Source organism: Tamandua tetradactyla, chromosome 6 (assembly GCF_023851605.1).
Source record: "Tamandua tetradactyla isolate mTamTet1 chromosome 6, mTamTet1.pri, whole genome shotgun sequence".
Taxonomy (NCBI): Eukaryota; Metazoa; Chordata; class Mammalia; order Pilosa; family Myrmecophagidae; genus Tamandua; species Tamandua tetradactyla.
In genome coordinates, this window is record NC_135332.1 from 151127584 (window position 1) to 151154388 (window position 26805).

The 26805-nt window shown below is 36.7% G+C and overlaps 1 protein-coding gene across 2 annotated transcripts in view; it reads left to right on the forward strand.

Annotated features, from left to right (window-relative positions):
* OXR1 (oxidation resistance 1) overlaps positions 1 to 26805 on the forward strand; it is a 440301-nt gene that overhangs the window by 143972 nt on the left and 269524 nt on the right. For both annotated transcript variants that reach the window (XM_077167465.1, XM_077167468.1), the window contains exon 2: positions 20992 to 21176. In XM_077167465.1, coding sequence (XP_077023580.1) covers positions 20992 to 21176 — 185 coding nt within the window. The remainder of the gene's footprint in view (positions 1 to 20991; positions 21177 to 26805) is intronic.

A 26805-nucleotide genomic window follows, 5' to 3' on the forward strand; every position in this document is an offset into this window, starting at 1 on the left:
TGGGAAATGCATGAGTGAAAGGCTCATTAGCATAAAGCCAGTTAATCAGCACATATGAAAAGATCTCTAAAATCTGATACCTATTTCATAGATATGTATTCAACCATAATTTTCAGTTTTCAGAACTGTCCAAGAAATAGATCAGATGACAGTTCTCTTTGAACATAACTGTTAGTTGTTTTCTAACCAAACAGATATGACAATAATTTCTTGAGAAAGATTTGGGGTATTGTGACTGAGCCAAACTAGGAATGAAAGAAGATTGAGAATATAAAAAGATCATGCCCCTGCGAATCTGCTCTAAGAAGACATGTGTGGGGTGTATGTGAAGTGGTCATTCATTCATTCATTCATGCAGTAAATATTTTTGGTGTGCACACTATGTACAAGATCCTCTGTTCGATACATAAGTTATGCTTCCAGCTCCACCAGAATGTATAGTTCAGTGGGGGAGACAGACTAGAAACAAGTAAATTAACAAATGCATCATTAGAGTTTGTGAGAAATACCATGAGAAGCAGATAAGCAGAGTATAGTGCTAAAGAATAAATTGGGTTGGAGGAGTGAGGGGGCAGAGCAGCAAAATAAGAGACTTAGAATTCGAGAGCCTGCTATCTCTGAGGACACTTAAAAAGTGAGAAGCAATCAGCAACTTGAAGAACATTCTAGGGAATAGCATGTACAAAGGCCCTAAGGAAAGAACGGGATTGATACATTTGAGGAACTTGAAAGATACCAAGGTGATTAGAAACAGTTGTCAATAAGAATAGCAGTCTAAGATGAGACAGAAGAGGAAATCTATGGGTTTTTTTTTTTTTTTTGGATCATACAAAGAAGTTTAGAAATTCATCTGGCCATGGTGGGAAGCCATTCTATTCTAGGAAGCAGAATGACTATCTACTTCATGCCTTAACATACTTAGTGTGACTACTGTAAGGAGAGTAGGTAGTAAGGAGTGAAGAGAAGACCAATGTGGAAACTTTGGGAATAGACCAGAGGAGTGGTGGCAGTGGAGAAGGGAAGAAAGGAGAGATTGAGATAACAATGTGGAGGCTGAATAGTGAGAATTTGATGATGTATTAGAAGAGGGGAGTAATGCAAAGTAAAGGATCACGGATAGCTCCCAAGTTCCTGGCTTGAGTAACTGGGTGGATGTACCATTTGCAGAAACAGGAAGGGCAGAAGGAAGGTTAAGGGTGAGCTTAGGAATCGTCTTTGTTTAAGTACATGTTCATTTTGAGCTGTGTCACATGTCATGGAAAATACTAAGAAGCTGATCAAATGTTCAAGTTTAAAATTCCAGAGAGAATTTGGGCTAAAAGTTTAAATATGGCTCTATTCAGCATATAAATATTTAATCCCAAAGAAATGAATGAGATTATCTAGTGAGATAATGAAAATGGAACAGAGGGAGGTTCAGCTTCATTAGGCAGCAGGGAATTCCAAAATTTAGGAGCTGACCAGAGAAGGAGCACCTTCTAGGAATAATGGGAAAAGGAACATTCAAAGAGAAGTATGTCAGGTAATCTGAAGTAGAATGTATCAAGATAGAGAGGATGGTTTGAAAAAAAAGCTGAGCATATACCAGTGTCTACCATGCTGAATGCTTTGTAAGAATGATGTTATGTAATCTTTTTTATAACCCTTTAAGATTATTGTAAATCTTGACAAACAAACACACAAACATATCACCCTTTAAGGTAAGTGATGTTATTAAATCCATTTTACAAATGACGAAACCTCAGAGAGATTAAGTAATTCGTCCAGGATCCAAGTGTGGGATCCAGGCATTCTAACTCCCAGAGTCTAAACTCTTAGCTATGGGGCTATCCTTCTCTGTACTATACATTGTCAGTTAAAAGGTTGAGAAAAATAAAAACCAAAGTGTAACTTTTGACCACATTAAGTTGTTGAAAACCTAAATGAATTGTTTTGTTAGAGTGGTGGGTGCAAAGTTGTATTGGTGCAAGTTAAGCAATGAATGGGAAATGAAGACATGCTATGGAGGTTGAGAGAAGGAATGGAATAGTAACCTTAAGAGAGAAAATGACTTGAAGGTGTGGGAGATGTTAAAGCCTGGTTGAATGCTGGTAGGAATGGTTCAGCAGAGATGGAAAGCAGGTAACCTGGGAGTAAAATCTTGAGAAAGTCGTGTAGGAGGAGCCTTTTCTCCTTTTCCTGCATCCCTTCCTTTGTGCAAGGAAGGGAACTTCCTTCCTTTCTGAAGATTCCAGAAGGGAACTTTGACTTTTCTGAAGGAAGAAGAGTGACTTCTCAGGTTGTGAAAAGGATTTATGGAGGTATAGTTCAGCCTGCTGTGGATTATCTCTTTGGGACCTGACTGTCTTCAGCAGGCCCATATTCTCTGTACTCCTGCTGCCCCAGGACAGCCTTACCAGGATGCTGCTTCTCCCAACTGATGACTTGTGGTGGGATCTCTGCCTCTTGTGTCTAGTTCCTATTTGGTTCAGGATTTATAGAGAAGAGAGTGATTAGTTCATTAAAGCCCAAAGTACAGATAGAGGATGTAGTTGGATTCTGAAAAGATATGGCCTTGACATATGTATCAAAAGAGGAAGAACTTTCTTTAAAACAACAGGAAAAGATAAATGTAAGTTCACAGAGTTGCTGTTGGGAAGGCCCCTTCTTATTGTGTGCTGGAAGACTTTGGTGTCTGCTCCTCTTGACAGGACGCTGGATAAATACTTATTCGTTTCAATCTATAAAGATAATCCCATCCTCACTGCCAGTGATTGGAGTGGTCATTGGACCCAATTCTAACCAGATAAGCAAAGGGGATATCTGATAGATATGTCTGGAAAAGTTGGCCTCAAAGATTCAAGAAACCATGCAAGATTAGCGCGCTCTTTTCTGGTGAACGTTACATGGTCTGAATGTGCCAGTGGTTTTAAGCGTGGCAGAGTGGAAAGAACAGGAGAACCTGGACCTGAACGATGGTATTGCACCGCCAAGCTGACCAGCTTCGTTAGCCACGAGCCTCTGGGCTGGTTTTTGTGTGTGAGAGACTAAATTTATTTATTTATTTATTTGTATGCTGTATGGCAAGGTGAGGGCAGGGGGGTCACATTTCATTATTTTCCATGTGAGTTTCCCGTTATTGCAGCACCATCTGTTAAATTTCTGTTTGGTTGGTTTTTTTGTTGGTTTGCTTGCTTGTTTTTTGGGGAAGTGCATGGGCCTGGAATCGAACCTGGTCTCCCGCGTGGTAGGCGAGAATTCTACCCCTGAACTACCCTTGCACCCCCTCTAAACTTGTTCTTAAACCAGTTCATTTAGGGTATGCTCTTAGTAATACCTGAAGACATTCTAACTAACTCAAAGTTACACTGTATTGGAGTCATGCAGTTCAGAAGTGGACTTTGGGGAAAACATTTCTTTTGAGCTTTTGAAATAGAGATCTATCTTATTTTCTATATATTTTGAAGTAAATAGTTTGAACATTAGAAATCAACTTTAAACAATGAAATGCATATACTCCTTGGACTATTATATCATTGGCCTAAGAAATTAATGTTTGGAACCTGACATAACAGGTATGCCTCCCTTTTTATAATATATGAAATAATTTTTTTTTAGTTAATTTATGTTGTTCTTTGATCTCTGCTGCATTGTCAGTTGAAAATTTTTGCTGAAAGGAAAAGATTTAATTTTGTTTGCCTAATTGTCTAATAGCCTGTATTATTTGATTAATTTACCCATTATCACTAAAATGAAATACCGTATTTTTCATGTATTAAAATCACACATAAGGTTGGCCATGGTGGCTCAGGAGGCAGAGTTCTCACCTGCTGTGCTGGAGACCCAAGTTCAATTCCCGGTGCCTGCCCGTACCAAAAAAAAAAAAAAAAAAAAAATCACACACAGCTCCTGTCTTTGTTACTCTGCACGTTTTCTCCACATTCCTCTGGATGATTGTGAGTTTGCTACATTACAGAAATTAATTGTCTGGTAAAATGTATAGTTTTGTGTAGGAACTTTTATTCATAGCATATTTGTTGAAATGATGATATCTATAAAGATTTCCCAAATTTGTGTGTCATAATAGCTTAATTATACAGTATGCATTGTAAGTAAAATATTAGAAAACTTTAAAAGGCTTATCACATTCTTTTCTTCCTACAGACTATCTGCATATTAAAGAGTCTGGTACATTTAAGTACTTCTCAACTGCATCTTCAACAGTGTAGTCATTCTATAATGAACTACACTTTCATAGTTTCTGAGATACAAATGTTTTCATTTTATTACATCTGTAAAATTAAAGAAAAGAAATAATGGATTAATTCGATTGATGTTTTCCATCAAGTTCCTGAATTAATATATAAAAAAGAGAACCATATTTTTATATAGCTTCTTTTCCCAATTCTCGTGTTTTCATTTCAGGAGATTATGATGGGGGCTTATTGTATTATATTTGCATTTTTACCATAAACCATTGAGCTTTGGCCTGATTATTATTACATGCAGAAGCTATCTTGATTAAGTTTGTAGTTGCCTTATGTTGTGCATAAGCAAAACTCCATTTTAATCAGTTAGTCCATATGCTTTATACAGATAGTTTGTAATAGGCTCTGTTAAAAATAGATTTCTTTAATCAACAATGTTGGATAGAAGCCTAAAGTCTTTAAATAGTCTTACTTATTCTGATTCCTTCCTCCTAAAACGAATAAACAGAATATGATCGATGTGGCAATAGCATGTTGCAAATCATTTCATCAAAGGTAATGAAATTAAATTTCAGCTCTGTGAGTTTTTGCAGGAGACTGTTTAGCATTTACAAGAATTTGACTTCCAAATCCTTCAAGCCCTAATCTTTGGATTTACATAATGTGTTTCTACTTTCAGGATTTTCTAGTTGAAAGACTTTGAAGTTCCAAGGCAAAAACTGAAATAAATTGGAAATTTGCGTAGTTTCAAAGTGAGTGCTTTTCAAACATAGTGGCATAATTCAAAAGTACATGAAAGTAGAAACCCATAAAAATTTTATTACTACTAATTTAGTGCTTTGAAACTTAGACAAATGATGTGCAAAAGTCGGGATGAATACTCCATGAATGTGTGGTAAATTTTTCCAATCAATAAAATGAAAATTTTTATCATTTGGTTGCTTAAAAGCAGAGTTTGAACTTGACCCAAGATCTTTGATTACAAATTCCTTGTTCTTTTCACTCTACCAAACTGTTGTTTGTTCTTTTCACTACACCATACTACCACTGAACATTTTTGTATAAGGATGTCAAGTGATCAAAGCTGTGGAGTGTTTCTTAAGCTAAATTTAATGAATAATGGATTGAGATCATGTTTAGATTTATCATAGTATTGATGATTGAGATGAAACTATTTTCCTTTTTTTCTATCCAAGCCCCCAAATATATTCCCATAATGGAGTCAGAGAAAGGCTACATTATCTGCTACCATGATTCTGCAACCTGGCTATCCAAATTCTCGCTCATTTAGTTTATTTTAATGGATTTTTATATGTAACTTTCTTACATCTTTATATTACTTCTTGGGGGTGTTCCCCATAATTAAACCATTTATTCATTCAAAAATTTTATGCTAAGTGCCGACTGTATGCCAAGCACTATGCTAAGTCCTGGGGATAAAATGGCGAGCAGACTAGATGTTCCATGAATGTAGGAAGTACATTGACCTGGAGGCGATGATTTCTGATGGAAAATGCTTCTTTCATACCTCTTTTCTCTGGGCTGGTATAAGCACAGAGATATAAACAGCTGGCAAACTTATAAACTTGTCTTTTTCTCATAAAAGATCAGAAAAATGCTAACCTTTAATGTTAGGGTTTATTAAACTCTGGGGACACAGCTTGGCTTGAAATTTAGTTTCTGTATTTATAGCACAAAATTAGGGATGATAGCAATGAATACATGTATCCTTCTATAGGATTCTGAGGTGTACTGGCATTGCCCTTCACAGAATTGAATTTAGTTGAATTTAACAAGAGCATTTCTAGCAAATTATTCCTATATATCATTGCACCTGTTAATTAATTCTTAAATTATCTGTTCTCTGAATTTCCAAGATAGGAAAATGTAAATTTCCTAACATGAATACAGGATTAGAAAACATGTCTTACTTTATAACAAGGTATCTAATTTTTGAATGCCATTAACTGTTCAGACACCATTTGCATTCCTAAAGGGTACTTATGTTGAAACACTTTGCATTGATTTGGAATTGTAAAAGAAAATTTCATAATTTATGATTTCACATTTAATGAGACTTTCTGTCTTAATCCTCGTATTTGGGGGCATGAAGAATAGTATGGCTATAGCAATTCTAGAACAGGCCTAACTGGCATGTTCTGTATCCCAAGGGATTGTTTTCTTGTTTTAATGCATGTTTCTAATATGTCATTTCTTTAGTAGTTGAACTTTTTTTAATGCTTGTTTTTTGCTGATTTTGTGGGGATTTTTGGCTGCTGACTTTTCATCAGATGATGCAAGAAGGATAACAAAAGCCCATAATTCTGAAATCTGAAAATATTTTAGGCATTTGCTCTCAGTCTTAACTTGAGAGTCTTGCAACAGCATATCCAATTTGGAAAACCTGCATTCTCAGCAGCTTTACTACTTTAAATAATATCCTTACATTAGCTCTTTTAGGAAGTAAAGAGACAGCTTCTCTAACAGTAATGAGATGTGCAAACCACAGATGGTCTTCTTTCTGGAAGTTCTAGAAGGGATTACAGTACATCTTAAGGCATTGGGCCTTTGGAGCACGGCCGTTCACTTGCATCCATGTATATAGGTGCACATGTATATCTGTGTAAGTTTACATCTTATAAATGGGGCAAAGGGTACATTTATATAGTTACTACTAGTTCTGTGGATTGTAGAATTTTGCAGAGTGCTTTCACATAGCTCCCTTAGGTAGGGCTGGCAGATAAGTATAGATACACCATTATTATGGGTAAGAAATAGAAACCTACACTGTCTAGGTCCTGGTCTAACACCAACACAGCTGTGTCAGAGCTGAATTTAATCTCTGTTTTCTAATTCCAAAACATGATCTTTAGATCAGGTTGCTCTTTTTGGATTCCCAGTTCCCCTCAATTTTATGTCTACAACTTTCTCTAACCTCATTTGACTCCTCTACAAATGGAAAACATGATACCTACCTCATAGATTTGTTGTAATAAATCAATGAAATAATGTATAGATAGCATGTGGCCTTATAGCATCTATGTATAAATGTTCAATGACAGTATTTGCTCTTTTTTTTGTTTGTTTGTTTAAAATGAAAAGTTTTGTAACATTTAATATATGCCAAGTTTTCTTCTAGGTACTTTTACAAATATTCATTTAATCCTCATGTCAACCTTACGATATAGGTACTGTTAATACTCTCCTTTTTCAAATAAGAAATCTAAAGCAAGGAGAGCTAAGAAAGTTGCCCAAGATCACACAGGTAGTCAGCGCCAGGCTAGGGATTCACTTTCAGGCAATCTGGGCCTGTGTTCATGTCTTAACCGTTGTGCAATCGTTCTTGAGGTTGGCGATTCAATATATGGAAATGGAGCTTTTCCATTCTAATGTTGTACCACTCTAAATCAGGGAACAAACCCACGAAGCTATAGTAGATTTTCTTAACTGTTTCTCGTTTTGCCTCCCATAACTTGGCAGTATAATATGTGGACAGTGGAAGGTTTTTTTTTTTTTTTCCCAGAGGGCTACAGAACTCAGGAATATATCCAATTAGATTTAATGCAGGTTCAGTTTTAATTCCACTGACAGGAGGGTCAATTCCTATTCAGAACTACAATAAAATGACAACATTTTTAATGCATTTAAGTCATATCAGTATTGAGCACAGGCTCGAGGTGAAGTTATATTGTACAGTATTTACACATGTTAACGAAACTATTAATAGAAACAAATAATGCAAGGATAAAATTTAGCCAATTACTATGAAAGTAATTCTGTTTAAATTGGTTGATATTGGAAACTTTGTGCCAGTTCTTTTTCCCTCTAGTTCTGTTACCAGACAAAGGCCATAGATTCTTCTGCCCGATGCGCTCAATAACCAATTCCTGAGACACCAGGGTTTCAAAGAGAGAAAGAGTTTATTACTACATGTGCAGCAGGAGAACAGACAGCCTAATGACTCAAAATCTGTCTTCCTGAACAAAGGGGATTTGAGGTTTTTTAAGGATTCTAACAAGGGGAGATGAGGTCATTTTGATAGTAAATTCAACACAGACAAGATAATAATGTTAATAGCAAAAAAGAAAACAGTGTTACATAAGTTAACATAAGTTGACAGGAGCTATCTTATCCTTCAATAGCAGAGCATACCAGAGACAAAAAGTAAACATTGTTAGGCATAGGTTAACTTAAGAAGGCAGAGCTATCTATCTTTCAGTGGCAGAGCCCAGCAGATATAATTTCCAAATGCAAGGAACTGAGGCCATTTAGTTAACGGTCATTTTCCTTAGCATTGAGGCTTATCAGAGACAGTTCTCATAACCACTCAGGCATTAGGTAAAAGATAAGGGCTTTTTACAATCCCTTCAGATATCTAAAACAGCTTAATTATAGTTCAGGGCTTCCAGGTGCTTTCCTTAGTCTACTCAAAATCCCAAAAGTAAAAGGAACATTTATATGATGATTCAGTAATTAAAATCATCCCTTAAATCCTAATATCTCTGTTATAATTCCTCCCTTTTGATTGATCATCCCCAATCTTGAGGGATATCTGAATGACGACCACCCTGGCTACTTCCTGCTGACAAAGGGTGTTGACTACTAAGAGTTTGGGGAGTGAAACTTCTTAGATTGTAGTTGGATGTACTCTTTAACTTCAGCTTTCTTCCAGAGTGTTAAAGCTTCTCCCATATTTCACCTAGGGCCAGGCTGGGATAAGAGACAGAGACATATTTTAACAATGCACATGCTCAGAATTATTAGTAGCAATAGCATTACCCCTACTTGTAATATTGAATGAACCCAGGATCCTGTTCCTATAGGAAGCCAGCTAAATTAAATACACTGAAGAGGTGGAACTATTGTTTGTGGCATTAATTTGATTTTTCTTAGGTTCTAACACTTTAGTTACATTTTTAGATTCATCAGGTATATGGGTACAACATTCCATTTATATTGCACTGCATGTCCCTCCCTATGAAGCTGTTAGGATACCTAAGGCCATTCAGTTTTGTAGTACTGATCTACACATCAGGGTCATTTCAGTGTTTAAAAGAGATAAACCATTACTCTGAAGAACAAACTTAACAAGTAAAATTTTATAGAGCTCTGGATATCTTTTAGGGTTTCCAGGAACACCGTTGGTTGGTCTTTGCCATAATGTGGCAGTTTGCAGTATCTGGCTGAAGGTTGCATAAGAGTAACCTCCAGATTAACCTCTCAATTCAATTTGAAATCTTAGTCATTGAAACTCTATTTCTTTCCCATCTTGTGCTCAGTTCATTCATGTCAGGGCCAGGCTTATCCTTGGCTCACAATGCCAGGGCCAGTTATGTCCCACGATGCCAGAGTCAGTTACATCCCATGGTTCCAGGGCCAGTTATGTTTCACACTGTCAGCGCCAGGCTTATACCCCTGGAAGTTATGCCCCACGTTGGGGAAAATCTCAGATTTTGGCTTTGAGAGAGACTACATTTGAGACTACAGCAGAGATTTTCTGGAGATGGCTCTTAGGCACTAATCCTAAGTACGTTCAGTTTACTGTTAAAAAATAAGTTTCATAAGGGCAAGTCTCAAAATCGAGGCCTTGGCTTATTAAATTGGGAGCCCCTCTTGCTTAAGAAAACATCAGGAATTCCCCAGGTGAGAAAGCTAAATACTTCTAGCTTTCCCAGTTCCTCAAGGAACAACACTTTTTCATTTTCTGCCCCAAATACTCTGAAATGCATCATGCATAACATAAACTTGTACACAGCATTAAGATTTTGTTCCTTGTTCCAGGTCCTATATTAAATAATGCTGAATTAGGTTGTTTAACTGACTAGACTGATTAAATTAGATAATGCAAATTTTGGACAATATAAATATTTTTCTTTTATCTCACACAAAAGTTGAAGCTTTAAAATACAAACAATATTATTCTTCACCTTGTATATTGATTTACCTTAGTTTTAACCAGATCAGTTTAATCACATTTTTCATTGGAGTTTGATCTCTTTCAGTTCTTTTTTTAACCATTTCTGGTAGATTCATGCTAATTTTCAGAACTGGAGAACCAAATCTGAGTTTTAGGTGTCACACAGATACTTAAAGTTCCAGAGAATTACTGGGCTATACAAAAAAGTAAAGGACCTCAGAATTTAATGGTAACAGTTAACACTTACAACCTGAGCTTTAATTTAATCTTTAGAAGCATTTTTTAAATGAAGCTTCTTCCAGAAACAAAAACATTAGCCATTTTATGTTAAGAAACCATAGCAAAAGTTTTGTTCTGTTTCACTTTTATACATTTACCAGAGTTATGTTATTTAACAGATAAAAGATAACATGTATATTTGTTCAACCTTTCCTTTAAAGTTGAGCATAGCATAGCCTAGATCCAACCAATCTGAACCTCAGCACATCTTCCTTGAAAGGGCAAATGTGTGTGTGGCTGATTGAGCAGAGGACTTTCTAGTCCCAGCAGCCATATACCGTGCACTTATGAACACCCAGCTTTTTAGGACCATGATCTAATGTATACTTGTAACATCTTTGTATTATTTCAATAAATATTCTTCTTAGTAAAAAAAAATAATAATAAAGTTGAGCACTTATACATTTAGATAAATATTAAAGCAAAGCAGTGCATCTGACGGTTTGGCTGTTTCTATGATCTGTAGCCTTTTTAGAATAACTGAAACCATCACTAACAACATCATGCCATTGCTTAACATCATACAGATTAGTGTCAGGATATAGCATGGGCAGTGAGAACATTATCAAAGTTTTAGGAATTTATACAGTCTCTAAGCATATGAATAATATTTTACCTATACAAATTTAACCAGAAACAGGATAGAAAATTCCTTTTAACCACTGTAATACTTCCCAAACACCTCCTATGCAATAGGTTAGACTATTTTAGCACTTTATTTATACAGAATGAAAGAGCAAATTGTTTCTAACAGTTTTTCCCTTAACAGTGAGAAGACTTGTTTTCTGAAATAAAGGGTAATGCCTACATAAGCATTAACAAGGACATTATTCTGATGTCCATGTTATTTTAACACAAAGAAAACTAAACTTTAGCTTTGTATTAATTCTCAGCTTAACACAAAAGCTTCTTTTAAATATATGATACACAAAGCTTTTGAACCTGCATACTTCCTTCCAATAGCAGTACTCATGAAGTGGAGAGAGACAGAGATACTACAAAATAATGGAAGAAGGAAGAAATTTATGCTCAGGTTTGGAACACAGCCAGGGATCTGCATACTTTATTTTTAGAATACCCAAATGATTACTTCATAATATGCCTAAAATCTCTCAGTCCAATTCAGCCCTACTTTCAGTGGTCAGAACAACCCCGTTTGAAGTATAATCAACTTTCTTCTATTTAAGAAATTTATATCCAGAAAAAAAAATTTTTTTCTCAACAATATTCCCAACTGCTAATAATGCCAGGAAGGTGTTAGTTAACAAAATTAAGTTATGGTTTTTAAAAACTTGTTCAGGGTTCTATTTATTTAAATGCTACTCTCTTATTTAAAGGTCTTACACATGTCATCTCTTCTATGAGGACTTCTTAGGTTATTTTTTTATCTGCTTTTTAAATTCTTCCAGCATTTTTATCCCTTTGTTACCACTGTTTTGTACCATGTCATAATGTATATTCTAACTAGAATATAAATGCTTAAAAGCTAAGGCTTATGTCTTTTTTATTCATGACGGACTGGCATTAACAAAGCCACTACAAATTTAAATTCTTACACGTACTGAGGTAACAGATGGCCAAGTAACAAAAAGTCAGATTCTTTGAAATCCAGATAATCAAGGTATAATAAAAATCCATTTATATTTCTTATTAAATTTAACTTATTTCTTTATATTTATCCTAAACATGGGATATATTTGAAACATTATTATATCCTTATTTTTAATATATTTAAGTGTCAACATTACCAGGTACATTGCTCAGTTTATGCAACCTGTCAGTTAGGCTACTTTAAGAGGAATTTTGAGAATGTACTTAAAATATTAGCTTATTTTGTTAGTAAGCTTATATGAATTTAAGAACAACATATTAAGCAGAATAAAATTGCATTTGTTCAGTTCAAAAATTTATCATTCAATTCCCTCTATTGTTTTCATAATATCCTAAAATTACGAACAGCTTTAAAAGTATATTGACTATTAAGTTCTGGAAAATATACTGAAATCATTTCATTTGTTCCAAGTCTAAATTCAGGAAAAACTTTTCCATATCTCTCAAAGATAATTCATTTTACTTACTGAAATTTGATAATTAAATTTTATTCAGTTAGTCCCATCACAAGGCTATTAGATTATCTAATAATAATCTAATTACTAGTTACCACTGCAAAAAAATAATATTAGCAAACATGTTCTATAGTACAGCATTCTTTATGCTTAGCATTTCAAATCTCTAGGCCCAGTAAAAGAAAAAGAATTTTGAACCACACCTTGCCATTTCTTTCTGTGCCTAGGCCTCACCCATACCTACTTTAGGTGGTGAGACCTCAGGGCAGGAATTAGTTGCACAGACAGAAAGATATCAGGCTTGCTGGGTTTGAAAGTTTTAGGTGAGGGCCATGTAATTTTGAGAGTTCCTATGCTCATCTTTTGACTATTTCCAATTATTAGATTTATTTTACTAAAAGTTGTAACCAGGACCATTGGAAAAGGTCTTTGCTTTATTCAGAGGCAGTTCTTTGGCAGTTTTCTGCTACCTTAGGGAAATTCCATGAGCAGTTTCTCCTTTATGTCCCCCTTTATTTACGGTAATTACAAAACTAAGGTTTTTTAATCTTGTCATTCAGAGAATTTTTCTCTTTTATTTCAGAAGTCCCAGTTTATTTATTTGTATCAGGCACCTAATTATTTCTAAGCAGTTCAGATTCTTAAAGAGTTTTCTTATTAATTTACTCTTACCATTCAGAAGTATGAGAACATACACTGAAAATGCATACAAACACAAACAGGAAATTCATTACTTCGAAAAACAGAAATACAAACATACTTTTGAGAGGGACAAATAAAGGATTGACTATATTATCTCATCCCATTTCTCTCTTTTTGCAGAACAATTCTAACCGTACAGTTTTTAAACTATTGCCACCAGCACACACTTCTTTTTTTTCTGTTTTTGCATGGCTGGCACTGGGAATCGAAACTGGGTCTCCGGCATGGCAGGCGAGAACATTAGCATTTCAAGAGGAGCTGGGTCCACAGCCTTCTGTGTTGAATTCAAGCTAATTAAAGTTTGATAGAGTTTCTTAGTCCACTGTTGCAAGGACCTCTTACCATCTTTTAGCTGTTCCTTTAATGAATCATTCAGTCTTTCAATAAGACCTGCACCTGTGTAATTGTAGAGCAGATGGATCATCCACTTGATGTCCTGATCCATGGCCCAGGATTGGGCTATCTCTCCAGTGATGGGGTCCCCCAATCACTGTCTATCTGTGTAGGCATTCCATACATAGTGGTCACTTTCTCCCAACATCTGATGGTAGCCCATTGGTTAGCCTTCCCCACCAGGAAAGCTAACAATAATCCTGTAGCCATGTCCACAGCAGTAAAAGCATATCTCACCTCCTACAGGAGTGGAAGGGAACCAATGTAATCCCCTTGCTACTGCATCACAAGGTTTTGTGACCAGCCTATAGCCTGTGTTTCCCATCTGATGTGGTAGCCTACATAGTCAACACAGGGAGCATGAAGAGCATTTTCTAGTAGTGTCCACTAGCTGCTGGCATGTGATTGGGAGCTAGAACTGCTGGGCAATACACCACAGGGTTTGATACCCTTGGTGTCCACTTTTCTGATGTGGCCGCTTCCTTGGTTTTAGCTGTGCTGCTCCAAACTCGTACAAGTGCATCTGCTTCCACATTTCTGGATAACATGTTGGGAGTGTGGGAGGGATGTGATAAATGGTTACTTTTCATCATTGGCAGGCATCCTAGATGTCTTTCCACAGTTTTTGTCCCCAGAGAGGGTGATTTATGTCTATCTATTGCTCCTACTTTCAGGTTGTCATCCAGGTCATAAAGCCTTTGCATGCAGCCCAGCTGTTGGTATAAATAGTCAGTGCATCTCCTGGCTTATGCACTGTTACCATTCATACCCCTCTTAACTCAGCCCATTGACTGCTTTGCATAGTGCCAGTCCCTCACCATATAGTGTCAGTACTGAGTTGCACTGCTGCAGCTGTCTAGGTGGGAGCTGCCCACTAGCAGAACTATCAGTGTATCAAGAAGACCTAAGAATGGTACCCGTGTCTTCTACAGTAGGCATTTTGACATTGGCTATTAGCTCTTTCAGGTGCAGCAATTTTAGCTGTGGAATCCTCTGTATAGGACACTGGTCTAAGAATTTTGTGCATTTCTGCACTCAGAGGGCTGATGTTGAAAATAGTGCACTATAGTAGGTAGGCTTTCCATTTGGTCAGTGTGCTCAGTTGAGTACTGCTAGAGCGTGGCTTAGAAACCATGTTGGTCATATATCCCTGAATAGGGATGGCCATTTTCAAGGTGACTGGGCATCTTTGCTTCAGTCTGTCCTCTTGCAGTAAGGCTTTATATGCAGTATGCAATTTTTTTCCAATGGGCTGTATCTCCGTTCTGTCCGTTTCCATAACTGTGATCAAAAGCCAAGGGACATCCATTTAGAATGTTGCCTTTGCCACAGACCCCACCTAAAGCCATTATCAAGGGTGACTACATACAATTCACAAGGCAAGTCTGTATTTATGCCCCCCAGTAACATCACTGAGTGCCTGTGCTGTTGTTTTCTTTGCCTTTCAAAAGCAGCCTGTTGGGAGGTATCCTGTTCCTAGAGATGGCCTTTCTTAATTAAAACATACAAAGGTTTTAACATTTGGGTTAAGTGAGGAACAAAAGGGCACCAATATCTCAGTAACACCAAGAAAGACATTAGTTGTGTTGGTATTTGCAGCATGGGGAAACATTGCACCTTATCAATTATAGCAGATGGTATCAACTTTGTCTTACCCAACCATACAACACACAATAATTTGACAGAACAGCTAAGATGTTGTAGTTTGCCATGATCAGTGGCCCATCCCCCACTCTGAAGTTGAGATAGCAATGAGCCTGAGGTTTTTAGTTCTGAAAGAAAATTACTAGTTAACATGACATCATCAATATAGTGAAATAGACTTTTCCACTTAGCCAAATGAGGCTGTTGCAGATGGTCAGGCTGTGTAAATAGCTTTGTGAGATCATGGTGAAAGCCCTTTGTTCTCCTTCCCAGGTGAAGGCGAAAGCTGGTTGACTGGCCTTATTCAAGGGAAAACTAAAGGAAACATTAGTTAAACTTAAAACAAGGTAATAATGACATAGTGCTAATTCCTTGTAGTAGAGGCAACCTTTGGAAATCCTGCATATGAAGGTGGTGTTACTTTGTCTTTGCTTCCCAAACCCCTCCCAAATTGCCCACAGTGGCTTTCACTGCTAGTTCTGCCATGGTAACTATTCGCAGGGATCCTAACAGGGGCCATGCTATGGCCACAACTGTTTGGTAATTTCCTTTCTTCTTAGTCAAATTTAGTTATCCTGTTATCTGTTGCAAAATAGTTAGCAACACTGCCAGAGTTTTCATGACATCCCCATACTGTGGCAATGATCCCCATTCATCGAGGAGGACTGCTATCTGTCCCCACGTGAACAATAGAGGCCAACTTGTGATTTCCCCCATGAATTCTCCCTTCCCTAGACTCATTGCTAGGGAATTGCTAGCAGCCGTTTGGTCTCCTGGCTGGCTTGCCAATTATTCCAACCCAGCTCTTGGCAGGGGTTATATCAGGGCAACCTGAAGACCAAAGGACATGTGAGACTAAGAGTTAGACATGAATTTTATTGGGTTTACAAACAGGAGAGAATTCTTCCTGATGGCAGCTGGAAAAAACGGGAGCTAATGCTATGCAGAGGAAATGAGGGGAGTGCAAGAGCTTATAAGGGTTTAGAACAAGGGTGTGAGAACAGAGTTACAACAGGGTCTCATGACATGGGGGGTTGGAGTTTTGTTATCAACAATGATCAAGGGAGGGAAGTTTTAATGGTAGTTTATGACACTGTAGCAAGCAGGCTTTAAAGCAGGCAGGCCTCTCCCCTCTTTCTTCTTCTGGTTCAGCTGCCTTCTCTGTGGAAAATCCCTGAACCCCCTCTTCTGACCTTCAGAAACGGGTAAAACTGCAGGCAAGCGAGATAAAACACATTCCTGGGATAGAAACCCCCTCTCCTAGCCTTCAGGACTGGGTGAAACTGCAGGCAAGTGAGATAAGACACCTGGGATGGGGACCCTCCCCTAATAGCTCATCTGCTTCTGTAACCGGCTTTATGCCTTAAACTAATAAATTGTTTTTCCTTTAATATTGCCAGTGGCCATATTAAGCTTACCTTATCTTTAGTATGTAATACAGTCTATAAAATCCAAAGTTGCCTTTTGTTTGGGGCTCAGACTTTCAGAGGCTACTCGGCTGAGCCCGACGGCCATAGAAAATAAAACCTACTTCCTGAAACTTCGGCGCCTCAGCCCAGTTTATTCTATTTCTATATAACACTCCAGGAGGCAGAAAGCCTTGTCCCTTTTCCGTGCAACAATACCATCTGAACATCTTCCACCCCCAACCCCCCCAGAGAAGATCTGATGACCTATAATTTCTGTCTCAGTCATTGTAAGCGGCTACATGCAGTAACTTATTCTCAATCTGGAGGAGGGGCTTGGGCCCTGGGTCTCTACAGACCCTATTTTTACAGAGCAGGAAAGCCAAAAGCCGACCTTCTCCTTGCTTATACTTGGCCTTACTTCCTCCTAGTTCCCCAGTCTTCACTCCTGCTTCAGGGTTTGCTGTCTTAGTTCAGACCCAGCAGAAAAAAAAAAAAAAAATGTACTCAAGTGATTCAAGTGAAATATCTCATGGCTTTAGTTGTTTTATTTGGAGATTACTGCCAGAGAAAGAGCACATTGTATACCATACAGGAGACTCCTATTTAACTTGCCTCTTGTTATCCTCCACTCCTCCCCACAAACCCATACTCTAGAATGAATGAAGCCCCTACAATATGTAGCGCAGTCTCTGCAGGCTCAGTGTCCACCCAAAAGTGGTATGGCAGGGAAGGTCCTGAGAAATGGATATAATTTTCTCAGCTGCCCTGGGAATTTTGCAGAACAAAATGATACTATCCTCTTATATCCTCCTATTCAGAGATTGGAACTTGAACATATTGAGAGCTTCCTGTGTAGGTGCTATGCCGGATGCTTCCAAAGATGTTTACTTAATCCTCAGACTTTATAGATCAGGAAACTGAGTCTCAGAAAAGTGCCCAACATTATCACCACATGGGCACACTTGTAGGTGGAATAGGGATGCTCATTCTTTTCTGCCCAAAAGAAAAGGAAGGAACAAGAAAAGGAAGAATTATAAAACACTGGTCTGTTTCTCAGAGCCAGGCCAAGAGGAGTGGCTCCTTTTACCCATTTCCTCTTTTCCATCACAGACAGTGGCAGCACTCATTTTCCTGTGGAATTACAAAGCACTTTAAACAAAGATCCTTTCAGCGCCTATTAAGAGATTATTTTTGTCTCTATTTGTAAAGTTCCATTTATTATCAATGAGTATTTATCTCACACACACCTACATATTCCATTATTCTATATTTACGTTTAACACATTTAATTAAGAACATTGTTAAAAATTTAGAGAGTCCCCCTTTCATGAAATTTGGAAATTGAAGGTAGCATTTAGCAGGTTTCCTTGTCAACCACAATAGTCATTTTTAGAAGCTCTAGGGAGTAATTCAATTACCCACACAATTCTGCTTTCTAGGAATGTGCAAATGGAAATCTTTCTTAAGTGAACCTACCAGCAGTGTTCCAGACTTCAGTAACTACAATAAAACCTGATACCCCTCTAGTTGTAGGTAGGGAAAGTATTTGGGGGAGGGAGAAGGAGGAGGAAAGAAGAAAGATACCGGTGTGCTATTTTCTGCTTGCCTTTGACTTTTTGGACTTGAGAACTGTGTCCTTTCCTCATTCTAAAGAACACTAAATAGAAAGGATTAGTGGAGCCCTTAGTCACTTTAAAGTGATCTAGAAACTCCATTGATTAAAGAAACTAACTTTTTATTTTCATTATTTTTTTTAAACATAACATACAAACATGAACATTCTTACCATATGAGCATTCCATTCTTGGTATAAAATCAATAACTCACAATATCATCAGGTAGTTGTATATTCATCACCATGATTATTTCTTAGAACATTTGCATCAATTTAGAAAAAGAAATAAAAGGGAAAAAACTCATACATACCATACCCCTTACCCCTCCCTCTCTTTGACTGCCAGTATTTACATCTACCCAATATATTTTAGCCTTTGAGAAACTAAAATTTTATCAAACATAAGCTGCCATTGATAATATCCTCCAATATAAGATTTAATTTAGTAACTCAGATCAATTTTAAATAGGGAAGCGTAAAATATGAACAGTTTCTGATGGTAAGACAATCTGCTATGTGAATTTGAGATCAAACTTGTCACAGTTACATTTTGATAGTCATTGCTGAGAGCTAGCTAAAGAGCAACTGGTTTCTTTCTTTAGAATTCAACACCATTTCTTTAAATCCCTTTATTAAACTACAACACACATCCCCCAAATACACAAATCATACATCAGTGAATTTTCAAAAAATAAATACATCCTCGTACCCAGCACCCAGATCAGAAAACAAAACATTAGCAGAATCCCAGAAGCCCTTTTATATCCCTTTCAAGGTAATAGCCACTAACAGTTACTCTAGCCATACTTTTTTTTTGGGGGGGTGGGGGGCAGCGCATGGTCCAGAAATTAAACCCGGGCCTCCCGTATGAAAGGCAAGCATTCTATCACTAAATCACCCATGCACCCTCTAGCCATAATTTTAATATCATTCATTAGTTCTGCAAGTATTTGAACTTTATAAATGAAATATAAACCCCTTTGTGCTTGACTTCTTTTGCTTAACATTATTTTTATGACATACATCTATGTTATTGCAAGTACAAGTAATTCTAGTTCATTTGATTTTGATTTTGATAGATTGCTGCATCAAATTTCATTTTATAAATATATCACAATTTATTTACCTATTCTACTATTGAACATTTGGGTTGTTTTCCATTTTTATGTATTATTGTACATAGAGCTGCTGTGAACATTCTTGAATATGTCTTTTGGACACATACTAATAAAAGAATTGCTGTGTGCACATGCATGCCTGAGCTTTAGTAGATATTGCTTGCCACTGTTCTAAGTGTCCATACCAGTTTACACTCCCACTGGCAGTACAGAAAAATTCCAATTGCTCCTCAATGCCGTACTTAGTATCACTTTTCTTTTTCATTTTAGCCATTTTAGTGGGTGTGTTATGAGTTCAGTGTAATTTCAATTTGTATTTTTCATGAGCAAACATGTTGAGTACTTTTAAATATATTTTTTGGTGATTTGGATGAAGTCAATTTTAATGAATATTAAGTAGGTAATGTTGTTGGTAGTGGTATGGCAGAAATTATATACGTAATAATTAAATGTCTAAAATGTAGTAAATAGTGCTTTCATTAATGAATCTTTTAGCAATTGATATTCTCTGTTCCTTAAAAAGCTTTTGCTCTGGTAAATTCATTTTGGTAGGAGCTTACTGAAGATGAATTATGAATACTCCCCTCTGCTAGATAGTATGAGGCCACCAAGATCCATGCCATGGAGAGCTTCTCAGAGGAGGGAGTTTAGATGCATGAGCATTTGGGTAGAAATTGGACCTTTAATTATAACATAGGTTATAATTTGAAAAGTCTTAATAAAATGTGGAGGTGTAAAGATATACCAAACTTTTAGAAACTTGCAAATGCTCAGATGTAATTTGATAAATAAGGAAACTACCAACTTCTTTTTTATAGGGAATTAAGTCTTAATGGAAAATGATCCTTATGGTAAGCCCCTGGAAGTATCATGGGCCAAATAGTAAGCTGGATTTAGGGTGTAATTACATTCAGTTGTGTAGATTGAAATATTTAAATTTAATTTATATCATTCACCAATGATTCCTACATTACCTTTGATTTTTACACCAAGAGAAACATTCTCATACATGAGCAGGGGAAATGTTTCAGGAATAACTTTTTGCTTTCCATTTTAGGCCTGATGTCAGATCTCTAAAATGTAGATGTGAGCAACTCACTTATTGTCATTGAACTCTCTGGAGAAATAATGTGAATGCTATAATTTTTACAGTTAAGATGCTGTAATAGATTATATAGAAGCGTACTGGCAGCATTTTATAACCCAAATAATAATTTCATTATTGTTTTCTGGGTTGCAATTATTTATTTCTAAACCAGTGTTTTAATATAGTTGAAAAATTTGTTTCAGAACTAAATACTATAGCCAAAAGCATTTTCTTTGTCTGATACTACCTTTTATGATTGCTATTAGAACAATAAAAGTCCTTTATCACCTTACTTATTAATGTACTTTAGAAAAATCTTTTCAAAATGATTAGGCAGGCAAAGATGTTTTTCCTACTAATTTCAAAAATATTTTCTGGATTTACCGTACAATACTGTAGGGAAGGTATCTATTTTCTGAATATACCATGTGCTAATTCAGGGTCGAATTCAACTCAGTTTTCAAAAAAAAAAATTATAACGGAGAAAGACATGGTGTAATTTTCTCTTCTTAGACATGGGACAGGTGTGTCTCTTGGGGCAGGAATCACAGCAGGTTGTGTTCTTTACCTGTAGGTTGAAGAAAAAGTCCCAGTCAGTGGATATTACTCCAGGGCTCAGCCCTTTGGCTGGTGCAGGAAAACAAACCCCACAAGCCGGTAAGCCGCCTGCACCCATCATTGAAGAAGAGCAGAATAATGCAGCAAATATCCAGAAGCATCCTTCCCGAAGGAGTGACCTGAAGCGGTTCTACACCATTGGTGAGCACCAGACATTTTATGCTAGTGAATAGGTGAAGTCATCTAAATAGCATCGTGAGTTTGTGGGTTTGCAGTTAAATGGTCCCTTGTTTATAAAACATGTGTATCTTTCTGATGGTTTATTCGTATATTTTGTTATATGGTCTGAAGATGAAGATAGAAAAATGCTGAAAACCTTCATTAAAGTTAAATGAAGGGGGTGCAAGGGTAGTTCAGTGGTAGAATTCTCACCTGTCATGCGGGAGACCCGGGTTTGATCCTGGCCCATGCACCTTCCAAAACCAAAACAAACAAACAAACAAAAATTCAAGAAATGGTGCTGCAATAATGGGGCACTCACTTGGAAGAAGAAAGAAATGTGACCTCTGCCACAGAGCATACAAAAAAAAAAAAGCTAAATGAAAGGAAGCTTGTGGACCTTCTATATCCTATCCTAAGGAGAGTAAATTGTTTGTTTGTGGGTTTCAGGTAATGGTTTTCCAAATTTTAAGTGTATATGCCACTATATCCATTTTAGCCATTCTATAACCAGCACCATTTTTGTTTGGTTTTGTTCCTTTCATTTTCCCTTGCAGCTCCCAAGTGTTTAACCCTGTTTTGCCATATTGTTAAGATAGTGATTGCTGTCAGCTGGCAGCTAGCAACTGCTAAGAAGGTAGAAACTTATTATATTCTGAGGAAGAACAAATTATGTTCTGGATCTGTTTTGGCCATGCATGTTACTTCACTTTGGAGAAACTAAATCAACTCCAGAACCTCTATATGAGGGAGTAGGTTGTGGGTAGGGCCTCGCAGGCATTAGCCCCCTTTTTCACACATAGAATAATATCCTGTAGCTTTGAACTTAAACATTAAACTGAAGAATTGTAGGTAATCAGTCTAAGGAAGCTGAATTGCCAACTTTTGTGTACCAATATTTGTCCAACAAATCTTTGACCTGCTTTTTAACAAATGGTAACAATTGTTAGTATCTGAGGTCTATTTGAGACAAAAGTTACTAAATATTTATTAAATAGAGGAGGAAGATAAGTAGGGAAGATAAATCTACCTGTGAAGAATGAGGCTACTTCGGCTTTGGGTAATACTTCATTTTGGAGAGAATCAAACACATCTAGATGCTTAATAGTAGAGACTTGGCTTTGGGGTTTCACCAATGTTATCTAAAAGAGGTCAGTTTTATTTGGTATTCACCAACGTCCTCTCATACCAATAAGACGTTTGTTTTAAGATTACTGAAATTCTTTTCTCAGATATTTTAATGTCCCTATAACACCAGATTTCTACTTCTGGTTCTCATACCAAATTTCTATGTGACCGATCAGAGAAGTCCCCTTGTAGTTCTAGTAATATTTCATAATTTGGCTGCTCAAGCAATGTTTTCACCATTTTAAGTGCTCTAATACATACTTTTTGGCTTCCCCTTTCCAAATTAAAATGTCAGTCTTATTTTTCAACAGGCAAAAAGCATGTTGTTTTTAAGAATGTCAATAGTCAAGTAATGAGACCTGATATGACAGTGGGCACAGGTGCACACTTCCACTTTTAAAACTTAGGTTGCATAGTTCTAATAATCAATCAACTATACAAAATTCCATAAAGTTTACATAACTGTCTCTCCATTTACCATTGTCCTACCCACTGCTGTTAGACATGCCCACCTCCTTGCTTTTCGGATTTCTTTACTGCCTAAGAAGACACATTTTACCTCCAGAAAAATAAAATTTATCCTACCAATTCAATATTTCTTAAAAGTGAGAAAGTTAGGGAGGAAACTGACTGGTAGGGTGACAGTAAAGAGATAAGCCCAGTAAACAGAAGTGTAGAGTAAGTTTGAATTGTAGAAAAATGAGTTATGAGTTATTTTAAGTACCACCACCTCTAGTAAATTTTTAATTTTTGAAATTGCAACAATTTGAGTCCTAGTCAATGTCAGTGTCATATCTTTTATGTTAAGAAGAGACATACCAATTGTTCAGATTTACTGTGTTTATGTAATGCATCTACTAATTTGGACCTGGAAACACTAGTTTCAAGGCTAAAATAGTAGCAATTATGTCCTTGCCTATACTGAAAAATTGTATCGTAAAACACATCTATTTTAGAGTCCTTTGGTAAAATGTAGTGGTCATAATCAACAACAATAATTGCCATATTGCTTTTTTTATATGCCAGGCACAAGTTAAGCTTCTTTTTCTATTACCTAAGTTCATCCTTCACTTCTTAGAGATAGGTGTTATAATCCCTATTTTTATAGATGAGGAATTAAAGAGAAGTTAAAGGAGGAGCCACAAGCTGTAGAGAGCAGACTCTGCAATGAAATTAACCTTCTTGTGTGACGCTTTAGAATTAGCCTTCTATATAACTCAGAAGAATGCCATCCCTATCTACACAGAGGTGAGCTAGAGGAGCTTCTCCGGGTAAAACAGTTGAGTAACATTTTTGCGGCAATTCCCAGAGAATCTCACTGGCAGAAACCATGCCCACTAATCCATCCACCAGCCATTATGCCCTTGAAATATCTTTCAGTGTCTCAATTTAGGATTCACACAACTAGAAAACCTGGGAGCCCTCTGGTGGCCAATTGCAGTACTGTATTTGAATTTTTCAGTGATGTACAGTACTATATTTAAGTGAATTATTATATTTAAATCATGCAGTAATTCTCAGACTTAAATAATTTTCAAATAAAAAGTAAATGACTAGAAAATATTGTTACTCATTTAAATGTCACTGTTAGTGGCTCATGAAAATGACTTCAGTAGCTCCTCTAGAGATGTCTTTTTGATCATAAGCTATTATCTTTAATGAACCTATATATGGGGTCTACTTCTTTTTGAAAGAATTCTAGCTAAGAATTTATAGGTCCCTTGTACAGATGATAAACTCAGGTACTGAATTATTCCTCCTAACAGAAACATATTAAACATAAGAGGAAGCAAAAAGAAAAGAAAAGAAAAGAAAATGACAGCTGAAATTCATGATTTTTATAAGAGAAGGACCAGTCTTTGAAGAAGTCCAATAAAATTTCAATGAGTTGGAATAAGTAGGGGAACTGATCTGAAATAATGTGAATAATTGTTACCAGACAAAGGCGGTGGATTCTTCTGCCCGATGAGCTCAATAACCAATTCCTGAGACATTGGGGTTTCAAAGAGAGAAAAAGTTTATTACTATGCGTGTAGTAGGAGAGCAGATGGCCTAGCAGCCCAAAATCTGCCTCCCCGAACTGCAGTAATTTGGGTAGTTTTATTAGAGAAAAGATGGACAGGGTTTAGGATGATGAGCACCGTGGCTCCAGGTGATGTCGTTAGAGGTGAGCTGATTATTGGCATGTGCAGATTCATCACCTGCTTAGTCACAGAACGTATGAAAGAAAATGGCAGAATGAGGTATAGATGACTTGTAGGTTGAAGTATAAGCTACTACCCATGTCAGGTGGGCCCACTTTTGTTAGATCCAGTCTCAGTCGTCAGGGTAATTTGGGTCTTGGGATGGGTTAGCTCCTGGCCAACCCAAGGCCCTTCATTAACAAACATTAGGGGCTGTCTTTAGTGATTACAAGACTTGAAAGTTGAAAATCTGAATAACTAGGTATGAAGGTTAGTCACAAGGTTTTTACAATCACAGGGGCAGAAAATAAGGGCTATACGACCATTGTCAGAGATCAAGGCAGTTGGATTACAATTTATTTCCCTGTCTACTCTGATATGCCAGAAAGCGAAAATGAATCTTTATATAATGATTCTGTAATTATCCCTTAAATATTGATTTCTTGGCTACAGTTTCAGAAAAATTAAAAGAAAAATGTCAGAGCTTGGGCTCAGGAAAGAGCCTTTTTGCCTGCTTCTGTCACTAACTTGTAATCCTGCATAAGTTATTTACAATCACTTGACCTTAATTTTTTTATCTGTAAAGTGAAAGAACAAATCAGTGTCTTTCTGTTTCATTTTGTTTTTCTCTAACTTTCTTTGTATTATTACAACTGACCATTTGAAGTATTGTATAAGTCTCTACTACTGTGTAATAAATCACCACCCACTTAATGGGTTAAAACAACACCCATTTATTTGCTCACAGTTCTGTAGGTCAGAAGTCCACATGGGGTGATGGGATTCTCTGCTCTGAATATCACAGATTGAAATCAAGTTCTTAGTTGGGTGGGGTTTTCATCTGGAGACTAGGGGAGGTTAGACTTCCAAGCTCTTTCTTCACCCGAATTCAGTTCCTTGAATTTAGGACTGAGGTTCTTTTCCATAATAACTGTCAGCCAGGGGCCATTCCTAGGGACCGCCTACTTCCTTGCTACGTGCCCACCCCCACCTCATTTTCAAAGCAGGAACAGGGTGTCAAATCCTTCTCATTTGAATCTTTTATTTCCTCTTCTTCAGCCAGCCAAGAGCACTCTCTGCTTTCAAAAGAGCTTATGAAATTGGGTCAGATCCATCCCTATAAACTCCCTGTTTTAAGGTGAACATAACCTAATCACAGAAGTAAAATTCATCATATTCAGGGTCCTGGACACTGTGCAAGGTGTATGTACCAGGGAGGTGGGAAATCTTGGGTGCAGTTTTAGAATTCTGCTTAACACAGGTACATTTTGTACCACTACCCCATATATTACACTTAGATACCAATAAAGTTCAAACAGAATTCTCCAAGATATTTCCTTTTCTATGTATTATGATAATTTTTATTTTATTCTATTTCATTTTAAAAATGCAATGTAGCTCAATAAATTAATTTCATACCATTTCAACCATTAATGAGTTGTGACCTGCAATCTGTGAAAGTCAGCAGCTTAGATGGTATTTGAAATCCTTTAGAGAACCAGAATTGTATTATTCTTTTTAAAAGAAAATTATTAATTAGACCTAAAATAACAAAATAGTAGATTAGTGTACTAGCTGTAACGGGTAAATAAATTAAAATAGAATAGAATTTTTCATTACTCTAATGTTTGTTTGTGCTAGACAAATCTACACAACTTTGACAATGTATATAAGAAGCTTTTATTTGTCAAGAAAAGTAGATTTCAACCCCAGTCCAACAATACCAGATTTTATGTTAGTAGAACCTCTTTTTCCTGATGCTATGATGTTCTTACATGTTGTAATTAATACATTTTCATTTAGGCCAGATAATTTCTATAACCTCCTTTTTTTCAGACAATTGCTTTATTCTGATGTGTTAAGCTTTAATATCACTCTCTGTAAGTTTGACCTCTTTCAAAACCATAGCCCTCCTTAAATATAGAAAGTAAGATGAAACTAAATAATATACTCAAATATTTGTAGTACTTAATTTATTCTGGTACCCTTCATTTAGAAAACTCCTGTAAGAACTTTTAAAAGAATTGTAACTTAAGCATAGAGGTGGGAAGATGACCATCGTCATATGATCCAAAAATGCACCATTGCTCCCTCTGCTGGATCTGTACAACTCCATATCATATTTGCTCCTCATTTCAAGACCTAAAGTTAATGTCTCTATCCAGCCTTTGTGGCTATTAGTAGAAAGTGCTTGTCTCTTTTCAGTCCTTAACTTAGAAGATTTTTCCCTTGGCAAGTGGTAGGACAACTCTTGAATGGATGTCCTCACAGTCAGACCCTACTGTATAAGGTTCTATGGA